General features: G+C 35.5%; 1 protein-coding gene across 2 annotated transcripts in view; it reads left to right on the top strand.

Moving 5' to 3' along the window:
- Positions 1 to 22138, top strand: part of LOC107446744 (properdin) — a 27192-nt gene that overhangs the window by 739 nt on the left and 4315 nt on the right. The window contains exons 2-7 of one of the 2 annotated variants that reach the window (XM_016061486.3): positions 1513 to 1689; positions 4602 to 4775; positions 10966 to 11142; positions 14536 to 14721; positions 17983 to 18171; positions 20287 to 20439. In XM_016061486.3, coding sequence (XP_015916972.2) covers positions 1513 to 1689; positions 4602 to 4775; positions 10966 to 11142; positions 14536 to 14721; positions 17983 to 18171; positions 20287 to 20439 — 1056 coding nt within the window. The remainder of the gene's footprint in view (positions 1 to 1512; positions 1690 to 4601; positions 4776 to 10965; positions 11143 to 14535; positions 14722 to 17982; positions 18172 to 20286; positions 20440 to 22138) is intronic. The other variant, XM_016061487.3, reaches the window with a different exon arrangement.

The following is a 22138-nucleotide window of genomic DNA, read 5'->3' as shown; positions in this document are numbered from 1 at the left end:
CATTAGCAATTAAACTAAAATCAATGTATAAATTTATATATATATATATATATATACCAAGAGGTTCTAATTTTTCGTCACTTGCGGCTAACTTATTTTTACACTATAATTAAAACAATTGAACTCTAAATATGAAATTTGTTTTTAGATTTATAGATAATTTAATTTTCTATAATTTATGAAATTATCTAATTTTATTCAATAATATTTATTGCGAGGAATAAATGCTGTTTCGTAATCATAAAGATAATATTACTTTTATTTTTTTTTGGATTTACGCATTAAAAAGGAAGAAAACCTCTGCATTGTTGACATTTACTATAAAAGGATTGATTTAAATTTACTAGAAATAAACTTATTGCTAGGAATTTTAATGAATTTAAAAACGTTTATTTAAATACCATTTTTAATTAAATAAATAAATTAAAGGAATTTATAGCAATATTTATTTATCCGAAAAACAACTAGCCATACTTTTCCAAAATTGATTAAAAACAACCGTATTAATCCCAACAAATGAAATTAAATTTTATTAGAAATGTGAAAATCTGATTTGGACAAATCCGTGGCAAACAAATATTAAAATTAGATCTGTACTCGATAATGTAAATAGCTCGAAATTTTATAAAGAACTAACAACTTTCTCCAGTATTCAATCAAATAATTAATATTATTCAATACATATCGAGAATTTCTATAAAAATTATCGAATTAAAATGTTATATTTAAAATTCGACTTTTTATTCATAATAAATTATCCAGTATAATAATATTATTATCTTGCTGAAATCCAGTTTTCGAGTCAATATAAGGTAATGGACAAATCAAAGGTAGTTTTTAACTTCAGTATGAACTCGCTCGCATTATAAATATGTATCACTATCGTCTGTTTACGCTTTAACTACAACAACTTAGTTACAAAAATAATTTTAAATCATTATTGCAAATTATTTGTAAATGCATGGCATCTTTTTCCTTTATGTTCCTATTTGTGTTTTATTTTTTATTTTTTCGTGAATTTTAGTGATATTTTTACTTGCTAAAATTACTCTTACGAATCTCTCTCTTTTTAAATGAAATATTTTGATTTGGCTATATTATTACATTCAATAATATTAATAAAACAAACATATTCAAACGGAATTCAATAATATTAATATAATATTAGAATGCACAGTTTTTGCGGATAATAATCGTGTTTACTGATCACTACATTATATTTCTTCGCTGCTAATTTTTCTACTTTTTAAACGTTTTTCTTAGTTTTCAAAAAATTTTAATATATTTTAATAATTTTTAATATTTTTCTTATTCAAAATATTTTTTTTACTGTAATATATCTTATTTTTACCTACTTTATTTTTTTACTGTTAAATATTTCTTTATAATCTTTGTCTGATTACGCTGAGGTGGTAGGCAAATTTGAATTCATCTCCGTAAATGTTGCTACCATCCATAAAATAAGCCAAAAAAGTGTCGATGATTTTTGACTTAAACGTCTATCCCATGTAGCAGCCAGAGATGGTAGGTGGACAAAGTGGTCAGAGTGGAAGGCATGCAGTGTGTCTTGTGGTCAGGGTCAGAGAAGTCGTTACAGGGAATGCCGGCCCACCCCAAGCCTCGGAGGAAAGTGGTGTCAAGGCAACTATCGAGAATCGAAACAGTGTAACACGGGAGTTCCATGTTCAGGTATGTATAGATACATCGGGATTTTATTCACTTTGCACTGATTGGAGAAATGTAAGCATCTCTTCGTTTGTTTTATTAAAAAAACTGATTTCATTTAAAGAACTAAATAAAACCCTTTAGAACAGGGGTTTCCAACTTACATGAGGCCGGAAGGCCGGGGGCAGCAATTAAAAATACCAGTCAAATGGCAGTCCGCAAATTTATCAAAATCTTATGTAGGACTCCTGTATGTTTGAAGGAACATTAAATATTACAGTCATATTTTTATCAAGTTCTACAAAGCAAAAGTATTGAATTACAAATCGAAATGCAAAGTAGATTTTTACCTAAAAATTTTTTTTTTTTTTTTTTTTGCACGGTTGGTATGTTAACTTTCGCAGAAACTAAGAAATTAGGCTTTTTTGAACGAAAGAAAAGTATTTTAAACCCATAAAGAGTTTTTACGAAAATTGTCCGCAAAAAATGACTACTAATATATTTTAGTTCACGAGCCACGAAAAAGGCTTCGCGGTGCCGGGCGTGGCCCGCGGGCCGCCAGTTGATAACCACTGCTTTTAGAACAGGGGTGGCGAACCTTTATACGCCAACGTGCCGTTTTTTCTAAAAAATTGTTTAATGATTTCATAGACATGCCGTCAAATAATTTTGACTTCGTGATTATTGGGAAAATAATACTAAATAATATCAACTCAAAACTCTTTATTTACATTGAAAAAAAAAATACATTTTGCAATGTCTCAGTTATAGGCGTAATTCAACTTAAAGTAACATCAGTGTGACTTCTGTTGCTGCAGATTAGATGACAATTTATATTAGGTTGTAAGATGTTAGTTTAAGAAAGACTGTTAATTTTTTTTTTTGCTAGTTACTTATTGTTACCTTGTTTTTTATGGTTATTAATTGTTTTTATTAGCATTAATGGTTAATTTTTTTAATAGTTGTTTATTATTTTGTTTGCTTTTGTGAATTTCAATTTTATTGTTACATATGCTTCATAATGTAATAACAATTCATAGTGCAATAACAATTGCGATCGGTGGGGTGCCCAAAATATTGTGTCACGTGCGATAAATGGCACGCGTGCCATTGGTTCGCCATCCCTGGTGTAGAAGATGCCCAGAGTGGAATTTTCTTTTGATTGTCATTCAAATGTTTGCACTAAAAACCTTTTTTCAATAAAGCAAAAATAATGCAGTTTCAAACCTTTCTTCCCAAAAAGATTAAAAATTATATTTTAAAGCTTTCACCTTAAGATTAGTTTTATTCATGGATTTTTTCCAGGCTTGAAAACCCTAAGACAACCTCGTTTTAAGGTTGTTAGGTAGAAGGTTGTTTTCCAAGATATTGTATTAAGGTAATGTGTGTAGAATAGAGCAGATTGACACAGATCTCATTTGAAGGTTTACACGTAAACTGCATTTAAAAAAAAATTTAAGTTTGCATTAAAAGGTTTCTTCTGAATGAAAATAAACCTTATTTTGCCACCTGGATGCGTTTCAAATATCTTTCACAGTCAACAAAATCGAAATTTCACGGCATGATCGAGTGAAAGGTTTCTCCGACTCCAGTAAGAACAATTTAAGGAACAATTCTATTAACCTAGGAATTGGAGCTTTAATGTGTTTACATTTTAATAAGGGTCACTTTGTTGAAGAAACAATTCTGTTTTTTCCTGTTCTTTTTGAAGAATAGCCTTTATATGCTACCCTTTAATCAAAGGAAAGCTATTTAAGCTAAAATTTTGTTTGTTCCTGTCCTTTTGAATCGAAGTCTCACTGTGTTTACCTTTTAATAAGGGTCACTCTATTTAAAGAACAATTCTGTTGATCCCTTTGAGTCGAAGTTCTAATGTGTTGAATAAAGGTCACTCAATTTAAGAGACAACTCTGGTTTTTCCGGCCCCTTTGAAAGAGTTTTTAACTATTTACCTTTTAATAAAGGCCACCGTATTTCAGGGGGCAGAAAATTTCTTAAAACTCAAAATGAAAGTGAAAAACTCATTGTGTATTTTATTAATACGTAGCACCACCAGTGCCCCATAGTAGTTAAATTTGGAATAATAATACAGTAAACGCCACATTTTTTTAAAAATCTCAAATCATGATTTTTTTGATGATTCATGAATCATGATGAATCATGATTTTTAATATTTCCATTCAATATGGGTCAGTTATTTATCGGACACCCTGTATTGTCTTAAAGAGTTTACAATATACGCGCTTTTTAAATTTAAATTTCAAAATTTGGAAGACTCCCCAAGCATACTTTATCCTGCAACCTAAAAAATAGCTAACCGTGATATTTCACACAAATATTATATCCAAATGAGCACTCAAAACATGACAAATCTTTATTTATGTTGCGATATTATTTTTCTGAAATTTACTTTAGGCTCACAACCAGTTAGAATTTATAAATTACACGAAACTCTTATGAATGGTAAAATGACGCGCAAATTTAAACATAAATCACATTAATAAAACTTCCTAGAATATTAAGCCTGTTCTCATATTGCCTCGTAAGCATAACATAAGCGGAGGGATACATCGGAAGTTTCTTCCGGTTCTAGGAAACTTGAAAGAAGTCAAACATTCTAAACCCATGCATTCTCATCCAGTGCATTAAGTTAATTTTTCTCAGCTACCCTAAAAGTGTAATGTCACAAATTTCTCTTAAAGAGCCAATCTCACTACATGCGAATAACACACCTCCGTTAGCCGTCGAGGAAGAAGGAGAACATGATGAGTGACATACACTTACCAGCGAAAAATGCACCAATCAGGTTCTCCTTTTCTACGATTGCAAGTACTTTAATTGTACGCAGTATCAATGTTGCTTAAGCTCTTCAGTTGATAATGATTGAAACCTATTATGTTTTAATTGATAATAACTATAAGCCTATTGTGTTTTAGTGCATGGAGAATGGGGTCAGTGGACACCCTGGACTGTGTGTTCTGTAAGTTGTGGAGAAGGAAACAGGCACCGGTACAGGGTCTGTGACAGTCCTCACCCCGCATCAGAAGGCAATGTTTGCCAAGGAAGTGCTCAAGAGTCTCAGGCATGTTTTGCTCTCAAAGACTGTCCACGTAAGTATGCAAAGCATTCACTTTTTGGGGGCTGATAGAGGGAAAACTATGGCCACTTTTTATAATATGTGACCCATTTTTCAAAAATTGAACATTTTAAATGATTAAAAAAAACTGTTGATAGTAGTAATGTAAAGCATTGTTTGGGAGGGAGGGTAGCCTAGTTGGCAGGGTATTGTACTCTCGTTCGTGAGAATGGGAGTTCGAATCTAACCGGCGGAAGACTATCCGCGTAGTAAATGGTGATTAGTGCACATTAAAAAATTGGTCGGGTCACAAAGTCCTGCATGTTCCCATAACCTCTGGATATACTGAATTTGAGATTGATAAGTCTCCGGTTCAGGTAAAAATTACGATCTGTGGATGATTGTTGTTGTAGTTTATTTACGTCGCACTAGAGCTGCACAATGGGCTATTGGCGACGGTCTGGGAAACATTCCTGAGGATGATCAGAAGACATGCCATCACAATTTTGATCCTCTGCAGAGGGGATGGCACCCCCGCTTCGGTAGCCCAACGACCTGCACGCGAAGTCGAGCACTTTACGGTAGCACAGTTTAACGAGGACCAATACCGCGCATTCTCGGTCCCTACGCAGACTGATCCAAGTGGGTCACCCACCCGCACGCTGACCGCGGCCAGTGATGCTTGACTTCGGTGATCTTCTGGGAACCGTGTCTTAACGATCAGTCCACTGCGGGACGATCTGTGGATGAATGAATGGATGTGTGAATGGGTACTCCCTATAAAACGTGTGTAATGCATGGGTGTGGCAGAAGTCGATATTTTGACTATAGATGGAGCAAGTCGAAAGCAAGGACAATCACACCCCTCTGCCTTAATGACCGACGACCACAACAAGGCGTTTTTTAAGCATATCTGAAATAACGGTAAATATTACAAGGTTCATAAAAAGAATGAAGAAAAGTTTAAGAAACAAGAGTGAAATAATTTTCAGAATAATATAAAATACTCATAATAATGACATATCAGCTGGCGTCTGGCTGATTATTTTCTAATTGTCATTTGTTGTATGAAGCTGCCCTGTGGACGATATAAAAAATACGGCAACAACGGTATAAAAAATTATTGTATGGGTATCCCTGTTTCCACGAGTATGATGGATCGCAGTTACTTAAACGATTCTCTATATACGTAATCGAAATGAGTACGCATAGTTTTTCAGAACAAGTAAGGAGGAGGAAGAAAAAAATTGGATCATTTTTAGCCAACAGCCTAAAAGCAGATTTTGTTTAAGAAATAGTAAGTCTCTGTGTCTGGTGGTTGAAAAAGAGCATTGCATTATGAAATTTTAAAAATTATCTTCTCAATTAGATCAATTAAAAATAGCAATTGAACTAAAGAGTGAAACAAGAGGGGTTTCGTATTGCATTGAGGGGCAAGGAGCAGCTTAACGTGTCTCTAATGACGCGAAAAACAATGTTTCTGTTCGGTTTTTGCCATAGTAGTGAAACTCGTTTGCATACAGGTAGTCCAACGGTACCTTCCACCTTCCAAGGTTGGCCAGCGGTGCGGATTGACACTCTTTTTCAGGTCAGCTTACTAACCCTCCCTCAATGATAGCCTAACCGTATCCCTAACTGTTGGAAAAATCAACCCACTCTGGTGCAACTGAGTTGTAAATTTTGCCAATGGAGTCAGTAACGCCATTTGTTTGATATTTTTTCCATGTCTGGCTGGAATGATGAATGGAGGAAAAAGTCCCCCTTTCATTTTAAGTTTGAAAATTATTTTAAACTTAAAGACTTAGACTTTAAGATTTTTTTTAGACTTAGACTGAGGTTGTGTTCTGAGTCCCTGCCAGCGGAGCCTCCTTCATCTCATATAGGGCCCTTAGACAACTAATATACTGGCATTAAAAGTGGTCATCGCAAGAAAAATAACGGAAGCTATAGCAGAATTTAGTTTGTACTACTGTCTCTAGCATCTATCTGAGATTAGCAATTGAGAAAATATGGCGGGATATTCCCGAACAGGATCACGAAATGGTCATTTCCCGCTCGAGGGAGTTTTCTAATCAGAAAATTTTTATGTTGAAATATAAAGTATTGGATTCGTATTTGGCGAAATATATCTGATATTAAAAAGTTAAGTAACAAGCTATGGGTGGAATACTCAGTGATGACATGAAGGTCATTTCACATCTCTGGGAGTATCCACGATGATGAAGATTATTTATACTTGGAAAGTATTCTGTCGGGAGAGAAGGAATGAGATGGTCTCTTATATCAATGAGTAGAAGGATTTCATTGAATCTTGCAGAGTCAGTATCTTTTGCTTTACTAAAGAATGGGGAATTTAATTTATTTATATATTCAATGATAGTCTCAATTTTTAGATCCTTCCTAATGGCATTATTAGGTAGGTAATATGGTGCACCTGTGATGCGTCTGAGGAGTTTGTTTCGCGTTGTTTCGAGCGAGCTTTTTGATTTGTTTTATGCATCCCCAGGCTGGGCAGGCATAAGTCAAGCTTGGTCTAATGCACTTCCGATATACAGGGTGTCCCAAAAGGTCGTTTACAAACTTAACATGCTGGTCTGTCATATCATGATGAACAAGATTTACATAGGAACTTGTGTCCGAAAATTAAAACTGAGACCGCTAGAGGGCGATAAGTGCACGTTTGGATGAGGAGAAAAAAAATGATATCGATAGCGGTGTTAATATCATTTTTATTATAAAACATCATTACATCACAGCAAATGCTCAAAATTCCTTCCATTCGCCACAATGCACGTTTCACAGCGTCGGCGCATGAATTCACGAACCCGTTCAAATTGGCCAGGAGTGCCATGGACACTTGCTGCCGCTTCCGCGATCCTTGCGATAAGATCCATGTCCGATGTTACAGGTGTATCGTACACTATGGACTTCATGTGTCCCCACATGTAGAAATCCAGGGGAGTCAGGTCGGGGAATCGCGGTGGCCATGGGACTGGTCCGCCTCTACCGATCCAGCGATAAGGATAAATCCTATCGAGGTATTCTCGAACAACGTAGCTAAAGTGGGCAGGCGCTTCATCATGCTGAAACCAGATGTTTCGGCGTGTAGCGGCTAGAACGTCACCCATCAGATCCGGCAAAACTCTTTCTAAAAAAATGCGATAGGTATTTCCGTCGAGGAGTTCAGGTAGAAGGTAAGGGCCAATCAACATGTCACCGATAATACCAGCCCAAACGTTTACGCTGAAACGTTATTCATGTGCACGTGTACATCTTGGGATTTCATGCGCCCATACGTGCATGTTGTGCAGGTTCACGACACCATCCCGTGTAAAGCAGGATTCATCAGAAAACAAAATCCATGATAGAAAATCTCGCTGTGCAACCCGCTGTTGCAAATACCAGCGTGAGAATGCACTGCGTTTGGGATAATCGTCAGCGCACAATGCGTGTACTTTTTGGAAGTGGTAAGGGTGTTGCATGTCATCGTGCAGTATGCGCATTATGGTGGAACGAGCTACACCCAAGACACGTTCGCCTTCTCGGCGACTTCTCTGCGGGTTGATGGCATACTCCTGTAGCAAGGTTTCCTGTACGACGGGTGTGCGTGTAGCACGTTCTCGACCGATGTGGCTACGTGCTACGAAAGCACCTGATTCACATAATCTGCTGTGCAATCGTTCAAACTAAACATGACTTGGCTGACGTCTGTTTGGAAAGCGCTCAAGGTACGTCCGTGCCGCGGCTCTTCCATTTCCATCAGTTGCGCCGTATACGTAATGCATGTCGGCTATTTCTGCGTTACTAAACTCATTCAATCTTCTCCTTCAACCTCCACGCCTGAAATGATTGTTTTTCCCACTCTCCCGTTTTCGTGCATTTATCGCCCTCTAGCGGTCGCAGTTTTAATTTTCGGACACAAGTTCCTATGTAAATCTTGTTCGTCATGATATGACAGACCAGCATGTAAAGTTTGTAAACGATCTTTTGAGACACCCTGTAGAGTTCTCTTGAGGTTCAAGGGTAATGAAGAATTTAGCATCGGCCCTAGACAGCTCCTTATTTATAACTTTTTTTACTTGCAGATTAGCCTGTCGTTGATAGTTTGCCCCCAGATAGTCGGCTTGGTTGACTAGTGGAATTATTTGATTAAAAAGCATCACCTTATCTTTGATTCTTTTGTGCCTCTTTTTACGACGAATTAGCATTAGTTTGGATGTATCGGCATTAATTGCGATTTTATCATCAGCACATCAGGATTCGATCACTGGCATTAAGATTTCTTACAGCTAGATTGGAATTCAGGGATCTGGTGGCTATAGCAGCGACATCTGCATAATAAGATAATTTCTGATTTTCACAGGTCGGGAAAACACTGGTTAAAATTAGGATGGGTCCCAAACTGCTTCCTTGCAGGACTACAGCGTGGATTTCGTCGGAAAGGTGTCAAGTAAGAAACTTGATGATATTAAAAGGAAGTTTTAAGGCAATTAATTTAGTTATGAGGTCTCTAAACCAGACGCGGTCAAATGCCATGTTTATCATTAGCAGTGGTTTCTTTTTTGAAGATTCCATCGCTAATAAAGTCGGATGAGTTGATTCGTGGTGGAAAGTTTCTTGCGGCACCCATACTTCTCATTTGAAATAAAGGTGAGTAGGGATTCTAGCCTGGTAAGAATGATCCATTCTAACATTTTTCTTAAAGTTGGGAGGAGGTTTATGGGTCGAAAGTTTTCTGGATGTCTTTGCCAGGCTTTGGAAATAGGATAGCGTTTTTCCAAATATTGGGATAGTAGTTAAGATTAAGGCATGTATTAAATATTGCTACAATGTCTTTGATCTTATTTACAGTGCTTAATCATTCTACTGTTAATATTGTCCAAGTAAGGTGATTTTCTATTATTTGGCTTTTTGATAATGCTGGTGATCTCATCGTGATTCATTTGATTAATGGAATTTTGGCTGCTATTGCTATTGACCTAATTATTATAAGTTTATTTGGCACGTCCTCTTGCTGCTTGTTGGATGATGGGAAGGTATTTAAGAACTGTTTTCCTATAGTTTCGGCAAAAAAGATTATCTTCTCATCGTCGCTGTAGACGTTTTTATTGTTGTGAATAATATGTTTATTTATGGCTTTGGTGGATTTTAGATTTTGTCATTTTTCATATTGACTGGTCGTTTATATTTAAGTTGGAGAATTTATAACACCAGCTGACATTTTTATATTTTTCACACATGCTTTTTATTTCTTTGGTCAGCTCGTTGAGTTTTTTTTTATCTCCTGGATTTCTATATTTTTGTAATTGTTTCCTAACGTTATTCTTGCAGCTGATTCGTCCCTTAATATCTCTAGGATGCTTCTGGAAAGGGAATGCCAAATAAGTGATTTTTATCTAAACATGAACCGCACAGTTGGAGTAGTGGGTAGTGTCTTCGCTTTCCTGGTGTTCGATTCCAAATGATAAAAGCTTAGTGAGTAATCGAATACCTCTTCAACACATCGTCTTTTAGAGGATTGTAATCCACTCTCATGCAACGCCAACGGCAGTAGAGTCTCAAAAGTCTATGGATGAGTCGGTGGTTGCGAAGCATGATGCGATGATCAAGTGACTACAACTCCAACATCTGATTTGCAACATGCCTTTTGGCTTTAGTGTAGCACTGCATACTTTCGTTCTTGCATCACTTTTGCAATTGAAACTCAGGCAGCCTCTAATATACCATAAAGGTTGCTTCAGGGCTATGTTGACAATAGTGAGATTAGGAACCTAAACGAACCATCCCGCTTTTTTCTGTACATATATTTTGTGTGTGTTGTGTATATTGCATGTTCTATATACTCCATCTTTAACACTAGAGATATTTCGAACTTGCACGCAGCATCCTTCACTTTCCCGTACACATATTCTGCGCATGTTATGTATATTCCATGAAGGTAACTCCATTCCTACGTTAACAATAAAGAGATTTAGCACTTGCACGCAGCATGCCGCTCATTCACTTACTTACATTTTGAGCAAGTTCTGTATTGAACTGAAATTTATATAGTAACTGCTCTTCGCAGAAGATATGTACATGATTCTAAGTGAAAGAGCTAAACATGTTTAATCAAATTAAATTTCTGTACTACCGTTTTCAGATCTTTAAAATGAGTTTTCATTCCTATCCGATTCCTTAAGATGTCCCAACAATTTTAATCAAACTACGGGCATTTATTTTAGGTGATGGGAAATGGTCATCTTGGAGTCAGTGGTCATCCTGTTCAGTGACTTGTGGTCAAGGAGGTTCCATCCATCGCTACAGATCTTGCAACAACCCCCCACCGTCTGGAAATGGAAGACCTTGCGACGGGCTCGCGCATAGTGTCCAGTCTTGCCAAGCTAAAATAAAGTGTCCAGGTAAGAAAAAAAATCTGACATTCCTTGTTTTTTTTTTAGTTTTTATTTTATAACCGTCGTTGAACAGCCGACCCAATTTTTTTGAGTTCACTACTACTAATGTTCACCTCCGTAGTCTTGTGATTTGGTACCCATTCTAGAACTCCTGAATCTAGTATTGAGAGAAAATTGCTTTCGTGGCGGACTTTTTGATGGAACTGAACCGCATTTCCGTTACGTGGAGATGAAAACCACGAGAACTTCCCACGGTTAGCCTGACGGCAAGGAACGTTATGATCCGTCTACCACTGAAGATATTTCACGTCAGCACTGTGGTTAATAAAAGCCGATTGCAGGAATTCATAGCGACCAGCCATCGCCGGGATTCGAACCCGGTTCACCTCATTGGAAGGCGAACGCAATATCCCTTGAACCCTCGCGTCTCGTAAATTTTTTCCCAATAGAAAACTATTTCACTGTAGTTTTTTTCAGCCTTATATTATTTGAACCCAATTCTAATTGGTTATGCGGCGCATATACCGAAAATTGCTGTAATACAAAATACTGATTTGTTTAGAAAATTTGTTCATTTTGACGTAATTTTGAGGATTGAGTTAAATAGTATATATTTTTCTCTCCAGTGGAAGAAAGTCATTCGCCAAAACACAATTTTTTTCCACCAAATTTACGATTTTATCGCATTTGACTTCGCTGGCTCTGTTAATTCTTTAAATTACGTCAAAGATCAAGTTCATGACGAATGGGTAAATGGCCGAATAGCCCTTTCGAATGAAATTAGCCTATTTATAACAACGTATATATTAGCCTACTTATATTATGTTTTAATCTACAAAATCAGACACAAAAACAAACTTTCTCTGAATAAGCGTGCCTTTTTTCGACGAATTGGGGTTTCTGACCCCCAAAATGTTGGGGATTAGCCACAGTCTGGGAAATAGTGTTCCTATAGTTTCGTCAGGAGAGCGGTCCTAAGTTTGGACCCTTTAATTTTAATTTCACTTCTCCATATCTCGAGATTTTTTTTAAACGAACTGAAAAATCTTTGTGCAAAATTATAATATCTGTTTATCCAAAGATAATTCCATGTAAAAATAGCTTTTAGTGAATATTTATTATTTTATATTATTTTATTTCATAATAATCGAGAAACTTTTGAATAGTAAGGTATACAATTTTTGACATCATTTTAAAAAATTTCAATCTTAAATGGCAAAATACAAAATTTGATCGAGATCTTTCAAACAATTCCTGAGGATCAAGAAGTAAAATTAACAAAATTCGATTTTTCAATTCAAAAATTTGATTTCTCAGGAACTATTTGACCGATTTCGCACAAATTTTGCAATTTGCCATTTGAGATTGAAGTTCTCTAAAAATGTAAAGAATCATGTTCCTTACAATTCAAGATATTTTCGTTTATTATTAAATAAAATAATAAAAAAAAATTTAATATTTTATATTTTTCAAGGAATTATTTTTTAATAAATAAATTTTAGAATTGTGTAAAAATTTTTTTCAAATTCCCTTGAAAATTTCTCTTTATCTAGTGAAATACTCAAAAAGTAAAATTAACAATAATTGGCGCAAATTTAAAACCGCTTTCCTTACCTAAATATCGGGACCCTATTTCCCACATTAAAGATACCCACTTATATTGCAGGGGTCAGAAATTCGAATCCGACAAGGAAAATGTATGTTTATTTAGAGAAAGTACGTTTTTGTGTCTGATTTCGTAACTGAAAATATCTTTTCAATTAATTATTAGCCTATAGTCACTCCTTCGAACCATTAAGATTGAATGCTAGAACATATGGTCCTGATCCTTAGATGAGAAATTATTAAAAGTTGTCAGCTTTTTTTTCTCTCTTTATACATAATTCTTGTAATTATTTTATAGCTTATTCTTATATTTTGTTATTCCATATTTAAGTTGTTAATTATTTTCAACTTAATATGTCTTAACTTCATGATTTCCTTAAACTAATGACTTATCAAATTTTGGTGTCCTCTCATTCCCTACTTATATCTTCATACCAATGAAGTTGTCGTTGCTACTTATGCTACGTTTTTTTTAACAACCGTTGTTGAACAGTCGACCCAATTCTGGGTTTGAGACTACCAGTGTTCAACTCCGTATCCTTGTGATTTTGATTCCAATCCAGAAGACAAGTGAGCTCCAGGATCAGTACCTCCAGAGGTATTGATTTGTTATGGGAACTTGGAGAACTTTGTGACCCCGACGGATTTAGCGTGTATCAGTCACCATATACTACACGGGGAGTCTTCGGTCGACAGGGATCGAACCCACGACCTCTTGGAAATGGGGCCAGTGCCCTACCAACTACCAACCAGGCTATCCAATACCTCCTAGATGGAAGAAAGCCGAAGGACGGAAAACGATGACTCATACAGTTAGGCCAGATTTAGCTGACGAAGCTTCTCTTTTTCCCTTCTGTTTCTCGACACTTTTTCGTTACTCTTCTACTAATTTTTTACTTTCTACAAATTATTATTATTATTTTTTTTGTCTAGATTAAATGTTCTTAAATTGTGTAAAAATGCTTAATATATTTATTTGTTTTCAGAAATGATTAACAATAAATCAATTCTAACAAAAATAACTGTTGTGTGAATGAAAAAAAATATATTTTTAAGCATTAAATATCAGTTTTATTTTATAAATTGGAAAATTTTATCTAACTTTTTGTTATAAAATGTATGGATTAAAAACAAAGAAATATATTTTTAAAGGGATTTTACACATTTATTATTATTATAGTTTTGACANGAATATCGCCAATGGCTCGTTTGATCAGATTCGGAGTTTTTCGTAAAAATAGCTACCCTGACTGGTTTCCCTCTGGGCCTAACTCTACTACGTCATCATCGCCTATAGTAACCCGTTGTGAGGCTTGATTCCTTTCTAGGAGGTATTGGGCTATCCCGGCCTCTACTTCGGCCACTTGCCCACATCAGCAAGACTGCTTGAAATCAAGCGAATTTTTAAGTCAGAGGATGCGTTTCTTGTTTCATCAGTGGAGCCATCTTTGGTCAAAAATATGACAGCCACACACATGTACAGCCCATTTTACAGGGAGAACCAGAGCACGATCAATCTCCAATTCAGTAACCCCACAGGTATTTATTTGTAATGGGAACTTGGAGGACTTTGCTACCCCGACCAATTTAAGGTGCTCCAGTCATCATTTAATTCACGGAGATTCTTCGGCTGGGAGGATTTGAACTCCAGTTCTAATGAAGCCCAACGTCCTACTAACCAGGCTATCCCGATCTGCCAAAAACATTTTTTAATCAAGTAGTAATAGTAACATTACTTTTTGTGAAAATTTAAGTAACTGATAAATTTAAAATAAAAGAGACTTTTAATTTCAGTGAATGGACAATGGTCTGAGTGGACAGAGTGGACTGAATGTTCTGTGACATGTGGTGCGGGTGAGCAGAGGCGTTGGAGGGGGTGTGATGAGCCTCCTCCCCTATTCGGCGGCAACGACTGCAACAGAACAGAAGCTGGAGAATTGCAGATCCGAAGCTGTAATGGAGATTTACTGCATTGCCCGGGTAATTGATTTCACACACCACTTTATACTTAAAGTGAAAAAAAGTATTAAACACCTGCTATGTAGTTTAGATTAATATTTTTAAAAAGCTTTTTTTAAAAATATTAATCTCATTTAAAAGCGTATTTTTAAAAAGCTTTTTTTATACCTACCTATTCTCTTCGTGGCAGCTGGCACATGAGACCTCTTTTTCCAGGCATTCCTGCCCTGAGCCAGTCCTTTTACCTCTTCCCGTTTTGCACAGATCATGGTGCATGTATCTTTGCCAAGTAAGATTTGGTCTTCCTCTTTTTTTGTTTTTCATCTGGTGCCCTAGTAAGTGCGATGTTAATAGGGCTATCCCGTTTTAGACAAAGGATATGTTCAGTCCATCTTCTCTTCAAAATTTCCTCGTGAATGGGAGATAATTTCGCCTTTGTTAGTTGATCTTTATTTGAGATAGTGTTATGACAGATAATGTTTTATATTATTTTGGAATGTTCCTCGTTTTTCTGTTTCAATTTTGAGGAAGTTTCAACATTCAGCACCATTACAAAAGTGTATATTTACACAGATTTTTATGTTTGAAGCTCTCTAAATTTTTTTAAAGACAGGTTCTAGCTTTTATGTTTCTTTGGTTTATGTCATCGTTGCTTGTTTATTTACTCCCAGGTATGTAAAAGAATCAACTTCTTCAGAATTCATTTTATTATTAGATTTTGTATTTATTCGTATGATTATCGTTTTATACTTATTTATTTATAGACCTATTTGATTCGCTTATTTCTTAGATTTTTTTTCTTCAAGATCGATGGATTTAGATAAAAGGAGGACTATTATAAAACACTAGTGGGCTATTTCGCCTGCTCGCTTGGCTCTCTACTAACTTAGGTACATTGCAAATGCACAAAATTCTAAGAATTCAAAACAATCATTCAAATTCATGTAACAACTTTTTTTTTAAAAACAAATTACATCTTTTCAGTAAATACTACTAAGTCATTAAACTAAATTTGAATTCAAATAAATGACATGTAATTCGTAAAACCAATTATAAATGTGCTATAGTATAAAATCTTAAGATAAAACTTCTAAAACTGATATCTCTTTAAAAAGGTTAAAATTTTGGCTCGTCAAATAAATTCGTAATATATAAATTCATGAAAAAAAAGCTTTCGAAAAAATACTAAAATAGAGATATATCGACAAAGACTACTCACTCCTGCCTAGCTTAATAGTATGAGGCTGCAGTTGATAGTGTGACATTTGGTGAGAATGCTCTGTCTGGTTATTTCAGTTTCCGTTTTTAAAAGCGCTATATGTTGAGCCAGATCAGCTTAATTTGGCATGTGACANTATATATTAATGATACGAGATGTGCATACATTGAACAACTCAACTTTCCATAGAAATGAAAGTGTGATATCATTAGATTGAGGTGGTATCGTTATTATTAGTAGTATCATGGAAATGTTTTGTAGTTGAAATATGCCAAGAGATATACGCCAAATAAATAAATTAATCAGAATTAAAAAAACTTATTTTTTATTTTAAATTTTGAAAAGATAGTCTTGTTTGATTCGATTGAAATGATCAAATAAAAATTTTATTGGATTAGGAGTAACTAATAAAATCATCACAACAATTGCTTCATGATTTTAAATTCAATAACTAAATTAAGAGACTAGTTAAAATGCTTTATTAAAAGAAAGATATATGTGAAATGGGCAATTGTCAGTGCCTTCTCACGATTTGTTTCGCACCAGAATAAATCTTTGATCCACGTTCGTAGGTGTATGTCTCTTAATGTTTGTTCTAACTACTTTTATAACATGCTATCTCTAATGGAAATGACCAGTCGAACAGATACAGAACTTCGTGAATTGTGAGTATCTTCTGGTTACCATTGACTATCCATATTCCATTCTTTTACTACTTATAACACTGATCAACTCTATTTCTTATTGCATTTTTAAAAATACTCTATCTTGTCTAATTCAGGTGTGGGGATCTGAAATTTGTTTTGCTCCTGAATTTACAGTTTTATTTTCAAATGGCATTTCGAGCCTAATTTTTGTCGAAATGTACAAATTTAATAACGTTTTAAATAACAGGGGGTTGCTTAAATATTTCGAAAAACTTATAGAGGGCGCTTCATCAGAATTAAAACTGCATGGGAAATGTCGTCGTGCGTGGGCGCTTCTCACCTGTTCATTAAGCACATGATGAAGCAGTTCATAATAGGGAAGTGTTTCCAGAGATGACATTTCAGAGCATGGGTTCCTCTGAAATCCTGAGGCTGTACCCTAAATCTCTTGGAAGTTTATCGCAATATTTACGTAGCCCATTGTGTAACGCTTTTGAAATTGTACATTTTGACAAAATTTAGAGTTAGAATGTCACATAAAAGAAAAACTGTTGCTTGGAGAAAGTAACCGATTAGAAGATTTGAATTCAGAGATACGAAGCTATCTAAGATGCATTTTTAAAAAAATTTCTTGCAGTAGAAAGAACTCTCCCCCCCCCCTATTAATCAATAGATGAAATAGGGTAATTTATAGTGAAGTCAGCATGGAATTATATTTTCTCAACTTCATGAGTTAACTCAAAAGATTCGTTAAAATAAAATGCTTGATTCAACAAATCGGATTCATGGGTGCTTTGCTTTTATAAACTAGAGATGATGACACTTCAATCAAGGCGAAACTTGATATAGTGTGCCCAGAGAAAGATTAAAAATGTCGGGGGAAAAAATATGATAGGGGATTGAAATGAACGGGTAAGTTTATTGTGAAGTTTATTTACTTACAAAAGTTGCCATAAGATGACGCGTTGAGCAATTGATTACCGGAGTTCTCCATTCTGGTGTATGAGGAGGTGCGTAGAAAGGTGGTTATAGAACCAAATTGGCAGTTATCATGCATTGTGTTTGTATGTGTACACCTTGTGTTTCTGCAACTAGAATATCACAGGTTAGATTACAATCGTACGGCATTTGTATTCAAGATCTCTGTACAGCTTACAGTGTCATCTGTTGGCAACTTTTATAACTAATTTACAAAATTTCTGCATAAAATTTTACGTGATTTGTATCATTTCTCCATTACCTTCTGTTTCCGAGAATTTTAATTTTGAAATCAGTCTTTTTTTGGACTCTCGGTAATTTTAATTTTTTGGTAGCTGAAATACTTCAGAGTTTCAATTATTATAAGCCACCTGAAATACAAATGCACACAGTGCTTTTGCACATTGAGTTTAACTTTTTTTCTCAAATTGTTTTCAGTGGACGGAAAGTGGTCAGAATGGGGAGAGTGGGGAGATTGCAACACTCCGAATTGCGAATCTTCCACTCAACCAGCCTATTCTTTGCGCCAAAGGTCATGTGACTCACCCCGTCCAGCACATAATGGTAGTATGTGTCAGGGGACATTCCTTCAAGCTGGTCTCTGCCTACAACCAATCAATTGCAGAGGTACATTCATTCATAATTACTATTTAAATGGGTCCCTGACGTGGTTCCCAATAGAATACCGATGTCAAGCATCACTGGCTGTGGTCAGTGTGCGGATGGGTGGCCACTTGGATCAGCCCGAAAAAAGGACCGAGGGCGGGTGGTATCTGTCCTCGTTAAACTGTTCTATCTTGAAGTGCTCGACTTTGTGCGCAGATCGTTGGATTATTGAAACAGAAGACCCATCCTATCTGCAGAGGATCAAAATTGCGATGGCATGTCACGTTATCATGGATTCATTATCATGGATTTCTCGTTAGCATGGATTCATTATCAGAAGTGTTTACCAGACCGTCGCCATTAGCCCTTCGTCCAACTCTAGAGGGACGTAAAACAACAACAACCATTTTTAATTGAAGTGTAGTTGAATTAGAAATACTTAATTTACATCCCACTAGGGCTGCACAATAGGCTATTGGCGACTGGTTTAGGAAACATCCTGGAGGATGATCGGAAGACATGATTCGGATCCTCTGCAAAAAGAATGACTTCTGTGCTTTGGTAGTCTAACGAACTGCGCGCGAAGTTGGGAACTTTACTTCAGAACAACTTAATGATGTACAGATACCGCGCATCCTTGATCGCTTCACTAGCTGATCAAAGTGCTCACCCACCCACTCACTGACCGTTTTCAGAGATGGTTGACTTCGATGGTGTACTGGGAGCCGTGTCTCACGAACAGTCAACTGTGGGACTTATTTCTTATTACAATTTCTCAAATTAACCAATAAAAATTGATTCAATTAATAAAGAAAACTGCAACTGTCATGCCACCAAAGACATGACAGTTGCAGTTTTCATTGTTGCCGCATTGCCATTGCAACCATTATGCCGTTGCAATGCTGTGGCCAAATTTTATTTTATTTTATAACCATCGTGGAACAGTCAACCCAATTTTTGGGCTTACGAATACTAATGATCATGTAATTTCGAACCCAATCCTCCAGAAGACAAGGGAACTCCTGGATCAAGTATTGGGGGGAAATTTGCTTTCGTGGAGGACTTTTTGATGGAGCTAACCCGCAATTGCGTTACAGAGAGAGAAAGACTACGCGAACCTCCACAGTTAGTCTGACGGGAGTGGGACTCTAACCCATGATCTGTCTACCACAGAGGATATTTCACGTCAGCACTGTGGTTGGTGCAAGCCGGATATGGAATTCGTGTCGACTGGGATTCGAACCCGGTTAGCCTCATTGGAAGGCGAACGCTCTATCCCCTGAGCCATTGCGGCTCCCGATGACCACATTTTTAATCCGTCGTTGAACAGCCGAACCAATTTTGGGTTTACGACTACAAATGTTCAACTCCGTAACCTTGTAATTTTGAACCAATCTGGAAGACAAGGAAACTCCGGGATCACTACCCCCAGAGGTATTGATTTGTTATGGGAACGTGGCGGACTTTGCGACTCGACAGATTTAACTTGCATCAGTCACCATTTACTGCACGGGGAGTCTTCGGCCGGCGGGGAACGAACCCACGAACTCTTGGACATGGGCCCAGTGCCCATGTCCAAGAGTAACATCAAAATTTGAGTACAAAATGTTGCTTACATTCATACTAGTATTTAAATATCCGAAATATTTTCTTTTTATTAAATTTTGTTTTTTGATAAAAAAAAATTCCCTTTTTTTATTCCAGTTTCTTTTAACTAGTATGGTTTGAAAAATTTTATTTGAAGTCATTGATATGTTCTAAATAATTTGTATCGTGAACGGAAGACCTCATAGTAACTTTCTTTTTTCTTCACATTTTAACCCGAGAAAAAATTAATTATAAACTTCCTGTGCATTATTTATAAAAACTTTGCATTAGTTTAAATGCAAACTGAGCTTATTTTAAACTTCTGCAAAAAAATTCAGAATTCGAAGTTTTATATAAAGTAAAAGAAAAAAAAGTTGTGCAATGATGCTTACACGATGAATCCAAACCATTTAGGCACTTCAAAACTTTTTAGACAATTTAAATTTTTTTTGACAATTTTTTTAAAAATGTAATTGAAAATATATTGTTCATTTTGTGATAAAACACAGTTGAAAAGTGCAGTATTAATGTAGTTTTTTGTGTGTGCAGTGGATGGTGGTTGGAGCGAGTGGAGTGGATGGACGTGTTTGAAAGAGTTGGCAAGAAGGACAAGAGTCTGTAATAACCCTTTACCTTCGAATGGAGGAAGACCTTGTAAAGGATCAAAAATCGAATTTTATTCCAGAGAGGATGAGCATTACAGTGAGTTTGTTTCCTATATAATTTAAATCTCCAATGCTATGTCGGTTACATACACTTATCACTGAGGTTACTTTTATACACTATCTATCCAAAAAGCAACCGGAGACTCAAGTTTTTAAAACTATCTATCTAATCAACAATCAACTAGAAACTATCAACTCAACTATCTATCCAAAAGTATCAATCAATCAGTCTAATGCTACTTTTGATTGGATAGTATATAAAGCTAACCACTGAGTTTCCAGCTATACTTTTGATAGTCTTCAAAACTAACAACAGAATCCCCGGCTACTTTTGGGGAGATAGTGTGTAAAACTATAGCCATCCAGTCATTGGATACTTTTGATAGTGTACAAAACTAACCCCCGAGTCTCCGGCTACTTTTGGTTTAGTGTGTAAAACTAACCACCCAGTCTCAGAATACTTTTAGTCAGTTTTTATACTTTATTTAACCAAAAATAGTCGGAGATTCAGGGGTTAGTTTTGTACATTATCCAGCCAAAAATAGCCGCAGACTCGGTGGTTAGTTTTATACACTATCTAGCCAAAAGTGGCCGGATAACCGATGGTTTGTGTTTAGAAATTATTTCCTATTGCGGATTTATACAGGAATATAAAATTTTATAATAACTCTTACTAGTTTTAACTTTTATATTAAATATTAGTTTTATTACATAAAAAAAAGTCTGTGTTTCTGTCATAGTTTTATTTACTCCTGTCATATCATATATAAATAAATTCTACTATAAACAGAGAAATTTAAAAAAAAAAATCTTCATTAATAAAGCTTTTTGCAATTTATTCTTTATTTCAAAAGATATAATGGTACATGTCATAAATGTAAGCATGTATTTTATTCAATTTTAAGATAAATATACGAACCACAAAAAAAAAAGGGAAAAAACCGGTGAGAAATTAAAAAAAAATTGTTATCTGCTGCAACATGTATTTTTGTCCTCATTGACGAACTACATCCTAGACGAATTAACGGCATTTCATCGAACTTAAAAAAACAAACGATTACAAAGAACTTCATTAATTTAATAAAAAATAATGAAATAAAACGATAAACTCACCAATCTAACTGATAGTCGTTATAGAGTGGTGGAAACCATTTGGACCAAGATGGTGCCATTTTGGAACGCTTTATTGATAAAAAAAAAAAACGCGTCGTCTTTCTCATATGCACTAGGACAGGGATGGCGAACCAATGGCACGCGTGCCATATATGGCACGAGGCACAATATTTTGGGCACGCCACCGATCACAATTGTTATTACACAAATGTTATTACACTATGAAACATATGTAACAATTAAATTAAAATTCACAAAAACAAACAAAATAATAAACAATTATTAATAAAAAATTAACAATTAATACTAAAAAAAAACAAAAAAAACAAGCCAACAATAAACAACTAGCAAAAAAAAAATTAACAGTCCTGCTTAAACTAACATTTTACAACCTAACATAGGTTATTTGTCATCGACTCTGCAACAACAGGAGTCACACTGATGTTACTTTAAGTTGTTTTAAGACATGTCAAAATGTATTTATTTTCAATGTAAATAAAGAGTTTTGAGTTGATAGTGTTAAGTATTATTATTTTCCCATTAATCACGAAGTCAAAATTATTTGACGGCACGTTTATGACCTCATTAAGCAATTTTTTAGAAAAAATGGCACGTTGGTGTAT

Source organism: Parasteatoda tepidariorum, chromosome 9 (assembly GCF_043381705.1).
Source record: "Parasteatoda tepidariorum isolate YZ-2023 chromosome 9, CAS_Ptep_4.0, whole genome shotgun sequence".
Classification (NCBI taxonomy): domain Eukaryota; kingdom Metazoa; phylum Arthropoda; class Arachnida; order Araneae; family Theridiidae; genus Parasteatoda; species Parasteatoda tepidariorum.
The sequence above is the reverse complement of the archived record's forward strand: the minus strand, read 5'-3'. Positions and strand labels throughout refer to the sequence as shown.